Below are 12205 nucleotides of genomic sequence, written 5' to 3' on the forward strand. Positions count from 1 at the left end.
ATGATAGCTACGTGCCTTGCTGTCATAGAGGCAGGATCGCATTTAATTTCTCTATTAAATGACTGTTGCACTTAATTAGTTAAGAAAGAACAGCTTTATTTCATTGCTAAGCATGTGTAAATAACCTGCTTTTTAAAATAATGCTAGTAACAACCCAGAACTACAAAATTAGAAGCAATGAGCCAATGAATAAAGCTACAAATATCATGTTTCTGAATTCCTTCTGCTAAGAGGGAGCCTGCACAGATGGAATGGAGCTGTGTCACCAGTGACCTTGCTCACTCTTCCGCACCAGTTGAATTTTTTCAAGTCCTAGCATTCTATTGGAACTATGGAATTTCCAATCTCAGTTGTATTGTGCCTTACCAGTGTGAAGCTCAGGAAAAAACAACATTGCTATATCTTAACCTAGAAATGCCTCTTTTCTTTTCTTTTTACTCCTAGATATCATACTGTGTAGGTAAAAAGGTAAAGGTAAAGGTACCCCTGCCCGTACGGGCCAGTCTTGACAGACTCTGGGGTTGTGCGCCCATCTCACTCAAGAGGCCAGGGGCCAGCGCTGTCCGCAGACACTTCCGGGTCACGTGGCCAGCGTGACAAAGCTGCATCTGGCGAGCCAGAACCGCACACGGAAACGCCGTTTACCTTCCCGCTAGTAAGCGGTCCCTATTTATCTACTTGCACCCGGGGGTGCTTTTGAACTGCTAGGTTGGCAGGCGCTGGGACCGAGCAACGGGAGCGCACCCCGCCGCAGGGATTCGAACCGCCGACCTTTCGATCGGCAAGTCCTAGGCGCTGAGGCTTTAACCCACAGCGCCACCTGCGTCCCCACTGTGTAGGTACGAGTGTACAAACATGCAAGATCCTAGCTTGATCTAGTTAGAGATCTCAGGTGGGAAAGCTTCTGACCAAGATTCTTGTGAGCTGAGTTTGAGACCCGTTTCCCAGGATACTGTGCTAACGATCATTGTCCATTTGATATAGGTGGGCAAAGCAACATAAAATCATGAGTTGGTTCAGAGCTGAAGACACTGACTTTTCTCAGAATCACCATCACCAGAGACCTGCCACAATCATAGCACAGCTAAATGCATTTAACTGCATTTTCCCAGATTTCTAAAAATTCACAGAATAATGCAGAAATGCGATGTGAGAGCACATGTAGAAGGGAAATGGAGCAGAAATAGACTGCTCCTTCCTTCCCTTCCCTCCCCAACCCCAAAGAAGTTAGATATTCTAGACATCAAGCTAAATTTAATGCAAGCCAAAATACTTAGTTGAATGAAATATTGTTTTTTATCTGTGAATAATACATCCACTACTAACTGGAAAAACTTGGTTTAGATGCTGTCTGTTTTCAAATACTAGGAACTAAACCATCCAACATGTTGAGCAACAAATGAAGTCATAGCAAAACAGCACAAGAATCTTTTTCTGCTAATTTATTAGCCAGCTTCATGTTTCGATTTCTGAAGCTTCAAATGGATGGCTAAAATACTGAAATTTCAGTGACACTTCATTTTGGTAGTCCAAAAGAGACTCGGGTGCTCCAAATCCATCTTTGGCAGTAAAATGCTGACCCTAATATTTTGTACTTGGATTTTCAGAGGCAAACCCCATGCCAAACATTTGTTTTTGTACATCTGTGTTTAGCAATGGATCCAGATGGAGATCTAGTTATGGATTAGGATTCAAAGTACAAAAATCCCACACCAGCCTGCACTGGGGGGGGGGGGAATGTGCATTCATATTACACGGGGCATAAATTAATTGTGAAAATTAATTTCACTTAGTATTATAGTCAGACTGCATTGAGACCATCTCAGAGTCATTCTCACTATGATGATCTTGGGCTGCATTTACCATGATTTTCTAAGGTTAACCCAATGTGGCAAAACCTCACTTTGGCAGGCAGCATTGAATCCAGTCCCAAGAGTTTTGTGGATTCCATTGCTACCGAAACAAAAACCAGAAAAAATAGTCAGCCCCCAAGGATGTGTTCTACACACCAGGGAACAGAGATAGGTAAATCTGTCATTTTTAGTTACTCTTAATGTCCCTTTTTCCTAATCTTCCGTTATCCACAATTCCATATCCATTTGCATTGGGGGAAAAGATGTCATCCAGCAAATTCACCAGCATTGTATAGTGAGTTTCTCCCAATATGCAATTTTGTATGCGGTTTTGCTCAATATACAAGTCTTGCAAAGTAAATATATATATGTATTTTTGTATGTTATTTTCATTAATATATGCATTTTGTCCAATAAATGTATATGTGTACACATTACTTGACTGCAGAGCTGCATTGCAAAATTTGGAGAAGCCTGAATTTTGAAATTTGTGTGTGTTTCAGTTTGAGTATTGTTTTGGAAAGTGCTCATTAGGTCCGTCAGCTTGGTCCTGGGACCATGGGTGCCCAGGGCCATGCATGCTGGCGGGTGTGCTGACATCAGTCGAACATGCCCCTGCGGGGGTATGCACGGCCCCAGAGCAAAAAACTGTGGGTGCCCAGCCCCTTCATGGGGAATGTTGTGGGGTCTGCTTAAAAGTTTTTTACTGTATAGAAACCAATAACCCTTCATTAGCATAGCATGAGGAATGGAACCTCTTATACTTCCTGACTGGCTTTTACACAAGACCTGTCTCTTGTTCTTGTACATTATTGATTGGTCTACATCACCAGGAGTGGGTGGGAAATCCTGAAGGGTTTCGATTTTTGTTTTACTTTTAGATAGGTGTACCCAATACCTCTTTTGTGTTCTTTCTTTTGGCTGGTTAATTTCCAAACAGCGTCCTCAGTGGCTTCTTCCCTATACATTTACCTTTAAGAGAGGTACAGCTGATTTCTTCAGTTTAGGTTTTGAGAGTGAGTTACACACACACCTTAAACTGTTTTCCTTGGCTTTTAATTGAAAGGTTTGATTGTGTAAACTGCTGTGAGGTTTCTGTGGGCCTTTAATTTTATTAACTGACTGTTTTATTGCAAATTAAATTGCATGTTTTACTGTCTGTTTTTATTGGAACTGTGTATTTGTTATTAATGTAAGCCGCATTGGGAAGGCCATCGACTTGAAAGGCAGCCTAGAAATATCTAAAACAAATAAACAAACTGCAAATTGAGTGAATGAGCAGAGAGAGAATAAAAAGAAGCAAATCAGATCAAGTGTTAAATGCAAAGTAAGGCAAAAATTCTAACTTTGTAAATACTTACAATGACTCAGAATTTATTGAAACTACTCGGGGGGGGGGGTCTACACCAGCAAGCTGAAATCACTGGCTTAGTGTGTAGCAGGAATGACATTCATCTGTGATGAAGGTGAAGTTGGAATATTGTGTATGGGGAATATTGTGTATTTGGGGAGGCCCTCCAAAAATTTATATCAACATGGTCACATGCCCTTAGCCCCATCCTCAATGCCACATCTACTTCCTCAAAGATCCATGCATCTCCCACATTTGTCTGAAGTAGAAGTCCAACACACGAGCTCCTACTCACACATAGGGGCTATAGCTACACCACCAGATTAACACCTTACATGAGTAATACCCTACAAATGAGCAACACATGGACATTAAAATTAGTTTATTCAATTTAAGTCAGATCCAAATATTAATCTGTCAATAGCTGTAACGATGATAAAATAAGGAACCACTGCTTGGAGCCAGTGTCTCCCTAAATACCAGATTTTAGGGGCATGGAATGAAGGAATGCTGTTCCCTTCAGGCTCTGTTTGAGGTGATGGCAAGAAATACCTGACATTTCTGTCTGTCTCTGTGTCTGCTTTTCTATTAAAAAATAAACCAATTGGAAACTGATTCTACAAGTTGAGGAGGTTTGTAAAATCTCGTGCTTGAACCTAGGTTCAGGTCACACATAGCAGATAGCTACTAGTTCTGTTTAACTTATGCAGCTGTGCGCAGGAAAGGCTCAGCTTGCAATCCATATTCCACAGAACTCGTGAAGCAACCTTCCCGCTGATTTCAACAGCTCTAGATTACTCAGTGAAGAGCAAACTGTGCCATCTGAACCCCTAAAGGATAAAGTCAAGATTTTAACCTCAGTGCTCTGAAGAGAAGAAGCGGTTTAGTAAATACATACCAGTTTGAATGGTTGGCCTCTGGTTGTTAATGGGCACCACAGAGATGTTTAGATCATACACTGGTAAACTGGGATGAAGCGGAACAGGTGGCGGGAGATTTGCGTCAGCACAACAACCATCCACTGTTCCAGCTTCTCCATCTGAGATTATCAAAGTTACGCTGTCCGTCAGATAACTATGACCTATTTCTCCTCCTGGAAAACACATAGACACAAATTAAGGCACTTTAAATAAGCTACCAGGCTTTAAAATAAACATGAGGTAGTAACTTTCCCCCACCCCATGGCGGACAGAAAGAGAGCAGTAAGGGGATGGGTTTGGGTTTAAGGCATTTGCACACAGGAAATGGAGTCATTGTCTTAAGCAGCCTCAACTAGTGGTTCACATATGCAATAAAATGTGTTGCCACCATTTATGTTAAAACAGCCACTGGTTAACATCACACAGATGCCCATCTTGTCAGAAGGTTACCCTATAAAAATAGGTAGACAGTCTGAACAGCACACAGCACAAAGTAAATAAAGCCTAGTTGCACTTAGCAAGCTTTCTCTTGTAATGCACAATTTTAAATAAATCATATTTATGGCAGACAGCGCATCAGGAGACGAACAATGAGAATTATCACTTTGTTTAACATGCATAGCGCATACATTACAATACAAGCAGAAAACCAAAATCTAATTCACTATAAATTATGTTCCACAGAGTGCTAGATTTTATAATTTAAGGAGTTTTCTTTTTTCTCTCATTTCTAAAAAAAAAACAAAAAACCACCAGTGGTCAGACCTTCTCACACAGGTTGCTGCTTAAGAAAAACAAAACAAGTCTAGGAAATGACACCACCACTAGGCATCTTGTACAGTACAGTTTCAGAAAGCACAAGAGCAGACTAAGGACCTTGTAGTTGTCTGTAGCAGTAGGCTGTGGCTTTCAGGATAGACATAGGTTATTTTACAACAGCTTGAAAAGAAAAGAAAGAAATCACCAGGCTGAATATTTATGTAAAAAGCAAAAGTTATTTATGTAAAAATCAAAAGTATAGATGAGTAAGCAAGGGGGCAGAGAAATCCCAGTCCTGCTGGCTATTACGGCTTGAGGGGAGAGGGACAAATCCATGTATTTTCAGCACAACTATTCTCTGACCTGCTTTGCACATCACATTAAGCCAAACTATGGTTTACCATGACTGGCTGGCTTCTAGAGAGGAGCTTGCACTCACATTCCTCTTCCCTGGCCCTTTTAGCTCAGCATAGCGTGGCAGCAGAAATCAGCATATCAGCTGAACCTGGGATCTTGGTTAAGTCAATACCTGGTTTAGCAATACCTGCACCACATTGAGCTACAAGGATCAGGGAGGAGCTAAGAAGGTGAAAGCTCCACCCTGGGAGTCAGCCCATTTGTGTGGCAACTGTAAGCCATGGTCTGGCTCAGCATGATATACAAATGCAGCATCTGTAAATAGAAATGCAGGGTAGTGCAAGAATCGGGGAAGCACACACACAACATCTGTGCTGACTGCAGAGCGACAAATGAAAAACCAAAACAAATTGTGCACATTATGCATGGATATCCCACCTCAAGCCTGCATTTCCATATATGAAACCACCATGTGGCGATTATCTTGCTACTTGCCAGAGGGACAACCTACAAATTCAACAGGACTAGGCAGAAGAGGGGAAGGAGGTCAAGAGAGGAGGAGGCAGAAAGGTGGGGTAAAGACAACAAAGAAAGGAAACTGAGACACTCAGCTACAACCCATCTTTATAGTCACAATACACTCCATACATTACGGAGTGCTGGCAGACTTAAGAAGGAATCCCAACCATTCTGAAGGAGCTCCAATGGCCCACTAATTTTCCTGAGAAAGATTTAAAGGCATACTTAATTCCTGAAACTAAAATTAATGAGATTTAAAATGCTTACCTCTGGCTAAATTGCTCACATAATATTTTAATAAAACGTTAATCAGTAACTAAATATGCTGACCAGATGATTTTCAAGAAAAAGATATTTTAAAAAACCAAGGTGGCATTTTCATAGGCAGGTTCCTTTAAAGTTACTTGCGGTTTGCACCTATTTTTTTTAAAAAAGACCTTGTCGCCACTAGGGGGGAAATGCTCAAATATGTAAAATCTCAAAATAGAAGAGTGAATAAAAGAGTTGAGAGATAAGTAAATTCATCACACTAAACATAAGGCTAGTGTTTGGGAAGTTGCGTAATAGGCCAGGTTCAAGGTTCTGGCATTAATTTGCAGGTCGCTTAACAGCTTGGGTCAAGGATACCTCAGGGATCCCTTATATTCCTGCACAAACACTGATACCTTCAGGGGAATAACTGTTAGTGACTCAGATGCCCAGCTTCTATCCACAGTGACTGGTTTTATGGAATGATATCACAAGGACCCCTTCATTCAGTATTGTGGGCCCAATTTTATGAAACTGCCTTCGAGTTGAAGTCAGACAAGCCTCCACCCTGTTGAACTTCCAGAGCCTACTGAATACATTTTTTTTTTTATTCCAGCAGACTTTCTCAATGAATTCTGATTTTATAGTTTTAGCTCATTTCTAGTCTTTGTCTTCTGTATACCACTGTGATTAAGTGGAAGGCTGAGCCGCATGAGAGACTTGGGAGCAGAAGCAGCAGCCCGAGTTTTCTAGTATGGCATGTTCTCGTGGGAAACAAAATTATTGATCATGAATGAAAACACAACGTGGAAAACCTCTCTGTACAAAATAATAAAGCTTAAAGCAAAGATTAGTCTGCAAAAGGCACTCATTAAGGAATATAAGAGGGTATACCTAGTAAAGTACATGGACACCTGGAAGAGACTGTTGAAAGTAAACACAGCTGCTGCTGCTGCTAATTACCTGTGTGCACATAGGAGATGGAACCTTGAGTGATGTCATGTTGAGAGAACTTCTCCACCACAAAGCCATCCTTTTGAATAACCCCATGCTTTGGAGCCCTGGCAATCATATAGATGAGTCTGGAGTCTTCACTGTCAGCATCTGTTGCATAGAGGTATTCAGCCGTGATGAAGACTCGCTCTCCTTCCAGGCACTCCAGACTTGATCTTAAACCAGGTTGCAGCTCTGGTGGCTCATCATTTACAGGTATGATCTTGAATGAGGGAGAAAGAGGAGACATAACACATGGATGGAAGGAAGGCCAAGAGACTGTCTGAATGTCTTAAACCAGTGCCCTCAATTAGGATGCCATATCCAAAAATTCCATACTTGTGTCTTGCAAAAACTGCAATCTATCAGGTCCTTGCTTTTGCTAGAGTGGTACATCATTCGTGTTGGCCAGCTGATCTACAACTGCGCTAATTCTTTGATCAACATCAATATTTTATTCTGAAGAGTCAAGTCTCTTCCAGGCCAGTAGTAGAATGGATCCCCAACAAGCATTTTATTGGCCGCTGTTTGTCACAGTAGTCACAGGCAGGGGGCACAATTCCCCATATTTGTACCTAGCAGGGAACTGAAGTTTGTCTTAAACCAAAAGTTGAGGAAGAAGGAAAATAAACTGAGCTTGAATCCTGACTAGATGCAGGCACTCTGGGTGAGTGGTTCTCGTGCCTAAGAAACTGGCCTCTTGCCGGCTGGATGAGGTTGCAGGTATGTAGCTTAGAAGTGCTTCTGGATCCAGCCCTGTCACTGGAGGTCCAGGTCACCTCAATGGCTAGAAACACCTTTGACAAGCTGCAATCAGGAGAGTTTGACCATCATAGTTCAGGCATGGTTGACTTCAAGGAGGGATTACTGCAATGCACTCAATACAGGGCTTCCCTTGCACTTGATCCAGAAGACGGAATTGGTGCAAAATGCTGCAGCAGGGCCACTGACAGGAGTGAGACCCTGTTAGCATATAACAGCCCTCCTCAGAGACCTGGACTCTTTGATTTGCGGAACTGGCACTGCTACAGATGCCACCTAATACTCATTCCAGACATTTAAGAAATCCATCTTTTACTGTGGCAGCACCTACACTTTGGAACTCCCTGCCTACTGATACCTTCAGCGTACGCTTCAGTGCTACTGTTTATCCATCTTTTTAACCGTTTTCAACTGTCAGTGTACATGTGTCAGGCGTTGAGTATCCTCTCCTCCCCCGGTAGCCTCAGAGGCAAGAAGAACAAACAGTTTGTATTTCATGGTTTTTTATTCAGTCATCTGGTTGCAAGACAAAAGATCCACGCATAGGAGACGTTGGCTACTCTGAGTCCCTCTTCTTCCATCCCCAACAACATCCTGAAACCCTACGGAAAGTGACAGGAGGCACATCCCTCCCCATTCTCTGTTCTTGAATGCGGAGGGACACACAAACGCTTGGACTAGGAGGGTCTCCCATACTCTCCAGGGAGGTCTCTCTCTCTTCCTCAACTATCTCGTAACTAGGCATTTCCTCATTCAGCTGTGCATCATCCCTGTCTCCCTCTCCTCCTGAAACTGCTGAAGGCAAGCAGGGAGAAACTTCCCACCCCCTCTTCTTCTGAGAGGAGCCAATCAGACTGAGGACACATTTCCCATTCCTCCTGTTCAGTCCAGTCCCTGACAACATGTTTTATTTATAAGGATGTAAAGGCGGTTCTTCTTATTATTATTCTTCTACAATTGAACAGTATACAAATTTGTTAAATAAATAAATCAACATGGTTAACGCATAGCATAGCTCATGCTGGCCCTGGAACTGTCTACCATGTAAACATGTGTGTGTTTTACATCTACCATGTAAACATGTGTGTGATTTTTAGGGACCATAATTCCACAAACAATTGACCCAAATTGTATTAAAATTGCCTCCCTACACACATAAGTGTACTCATGTCTGAAAGTATGGGTGCCAATTTCAAGAAAATGCATCCGCATTGTGCATGATATGGAGCCCCACTGAGACAAAAAACCCCAAACATCTGGGATTCAGCATAGGGTGGGGTAGCATGCATTAGAGAAGCGTTCAGCTCATGACTCCCCATTGCAATGCAACTTCAGTCATTCCCTGTCCTCTCCTTTCTCCCCCCTTTATATATCTGGCAACAGTCCTGGTTATAAATATGTAGGTCTACTGCAACTGCAACTAAATTGGCCTTGACTTGGTAATCTGTAGGCATCGTGAACCTATTTAATCCAGGCATAAAACCTAATCTAAATGGAGAACTTGGTGTGAATCTAAAGGGAAGATTAATGAAAGTTAAAAACCTACTTGGTGAAGCTGAATAAGCCAGTATGTGATTAATACCTTTCAATTATACGCTGGTAAAGTTCATTGCTAAGTTGGTTATTACCTGTACTCTCAGTGTTCCATCTGCAGTGTTAAATCCATCTGTTGCTGAAAATATTATTCTGTCTTCAAGGGTTTCCGAACTGTCATGCTGATACCTTTTAAACACAATTACAGAGGAGTTGGGCATTCATTCATTAGAGGCTGGAACAAGCAAGCTGGGAAAGAACAAGGGCCATCAACTTCCATATTTACAGCTCATAGCCTTGACACACTTGGGCCTTGGCCACATCTCCACTTGAGAAAATCTGCTCGGCTCTAGCAGGATTCAGTGATGCTAAATGAGTTACATCAGCTGGCGATATGGGAATATGGCAATGACCACAGTGCATTTTTTTTTCTTGGAGAGAAGTCAGAGATAAGGAACAGCTGTTGGCTTACTCTGACATGCATCTACATGGGAGCTATATAAACAAACCCAGGTAACAGGAAAGATTTGGGACATAGGAATCTGCTCTATGCTGAGCCAGACCATTGGTCCATTGTCTACAACAGGGGTGTGAATTTCTCCCCAGACCACCCCCACAGATATCCCACCCCCACCCCCAGGCCACATCCCACACCAGCTCTGGTTTTGCACCCTCCTTCAATGTTTTTACCTGGCTGGCATTTGCCCTTCAACTCAGATCACAAGAGTGTGCAGAAGCCAACCTACTGCACAGAGCTGACATGCATTACTCTATTAAGTTTTGCATCTGCCCCCCCCCCAGCATGTGACCATCACCACCCCACCCCAGAGGTTGCCCAGAAGGGAATGGGGCTAGAAAAGAAAAGCTTTTCTTGAAAAGGTTTCTTATGCCTGGTATGCTCTGGCTGACATGGGTTTTCCAGGATTTCAGACATTTCTAGCCTTACCCGGAGATTCTGGGGATTGAATTTTGGACTTCCGGCATGCCAAGCAGATGTTCTGCCACCGAGTTACAGGACCTTTCCTCCTTTGATTTGATTACTGAGGACCAGAGTGGCAGCATTCAAACTATATTCTGGGCAGCCCTGAGATTCCTTCCTCAGTGGGAAGATCAGTCGTGGCAGGTAAGCTTCCCTTTAAAAACCCTCTACATTTAAGCTAAGTTCTAAAACCAAAATGCTGCATTCCTTTTCTGACCAATGTGTTAGATCGTGGTGGCACGTCCCATTTTGTCGCTTGAGGCAAAACAAGAAATGCCACCCTGGCCTGCCCCTGCTGAAGCATCCCTTACCTAGTTTGCACTGTGGTGGCATGACGTGGCAAGGACAGCAGCATATTCCATTGAGATCTCACTGGAAATTGGTACTAATGCTGCCGGTGATGTGGTGGGTGGGGTGCCCAAGGAGATGCAGACTCATGGGCTTCACCCATGCTGGGGCAATTTTCACAGGTGAGCAGCACTGCCCACCTGCCAATCACCTGACATCACCACAATGCTAGGTGATGCTGTGCTTTGAAGCCCCGACTGATAGAATGTCAAAGAGCAGCACTGCACTGTTCAAAAGCCTTTTTTGTAAGCAATGTGGGGCAGTTTGAAAGCTCCCCTGCACTATAAACTTCAGAACTTCAAGGAGCAGCATTGGGAGGAAGGAGAGGTTTCCACTGAAATTGCTGCTAAAATGGAGATTTTCCTTCATTTAAAAAAGATTTCTATTGAAAATACTCTTCCCTCCAGGAGCAAAGGAGCCATTGTGAGCTCACTTTAATCTCCCAATTGTTCCTCTGAAGCTACACCCTTACCTGCCTCACAGATGACATCATGTATGACATCACGTGTAGGTTGGTGTGTGTGGCTTGCCCCAAATGGCCTTGTAGATCAAATGGGAAGGCCTGGTGGGCCTAATTTGGCCCATGGACCATAATTTTCCCATCTTTGTTGTAATCCTTAAAAAAAAACAGCTAAAAGAAGAGTGGATCATGTTACTGGCTCGAGCCATTATATACAATACATAAAAAGATTAAAATTACCGAACTTTGGAAGAGTGTAAATCCCAAAGGGTAAATTTATCCCCTTCTGACATAACAAGTCCATGTAGTTCAATGTGTCCATGTAAAGGCAATTTCTTCAATTCAATTTGGATATCACTGTTCTTAGTGTCCACATCCGTTACCATTAGATGTTCTTCAGTGATGAATGTGCTCGTACCTTCCTCTATTTTCAGATGATTGGTGAAAATCTAAAACAGTCATAAGCTCACAAAATACACTCAAGTACTTCAAGACACAGCATGCCAATATACATGGGATAAAACCACAATACAACTATAGAACAATGAGAATCTGGAGTTGTAATATTAAGTCAGACTATTGGACCATCTAACCTTATGCTGCTACAGCCTACTACAGCTGGCAGTCTCTCCAGAGACTGAAAGGACTTCTGAGTTATTTCTAGCCGTTATATTATAAATCCTTTTATCCAAACAAGAGGAAGTAGTACCCAAACCTTGCTATACACACCACAGATTCAGATTCAGCCAGACCTGCATGTAGTACTGTAAATAAGCAGTCTTAAACAAGCCTTACTTGTTTCAGTGTTACTGGTCCATAGCAGCCATTTTGCCAGAAACCATGGAGGGAGGCACAAAGATTGGACAAATATAGCATTATCTCCTCCTTTGTTTGCCTTTTGCAAGGTTTCAGAGAGTTTTACTGGGTTTCCCCTTGTTTTATCATCGTTTGGAGTCAAAATTCCATGTTTGGGAATGCATTATAAATTCTCCCATAGGAATCAATAGAAAGTGTTGATTCGTTATGTGAACACTTGCCTGACAGATGATTTCTTAAGAACACATTGTGAGTGAATAGCAAGCCTTGTATGCTCTTTTACCTAATATACACATTGCAGGCAAT

General features: G+C 42.4%; 1 protein-coding gene across 3 annotated transcripts in view; it reads right to left on the reverse strand.

The window, feature by feature from the left end:
• LOC310846366 (FRAS1-related extracellular matrix protein 1-like) overlaps positions 1-12205 on the reverse strand; it is a 115605-nt gene that overhangs the window by 79996 nt on the left and 23404 nt on the right. For all 3 annotated transcript variants that reach the window (XM_083742732.1, XM_083742733.1, XM_083742734.1), the window contains 4 exons: positions 11324-11532; positions 9392-9485; positions 6972-7224; positions 4103-4297 (listed from right to left, as the gene is read on the reverse strand). In XM_083742732.1, the coding sequence (XP_083598858.1) occupies positions 4103-4297; positions 6972-7224; positions 9392-9485; positions 11324-11532 (751 nt within the window). The remainder of the gene's footprint in view (positions 1-4102; positions 4298-6971; positions 7225-9391; positions 9486-11323; positions 11533-12205) is intronic.

The sequence above is a fragment of the Podarcis gaigeae genome (genome assembly GCF_964106915.1).
Source record: "Podarcis gaigeae genome assembly, chromosome: 6".
NCBI lineage: Eukaryota > Metazoa > Chordata > Lepidosauria > Squamata > Lacertidae > Podarcis > Podarcis gaigeae.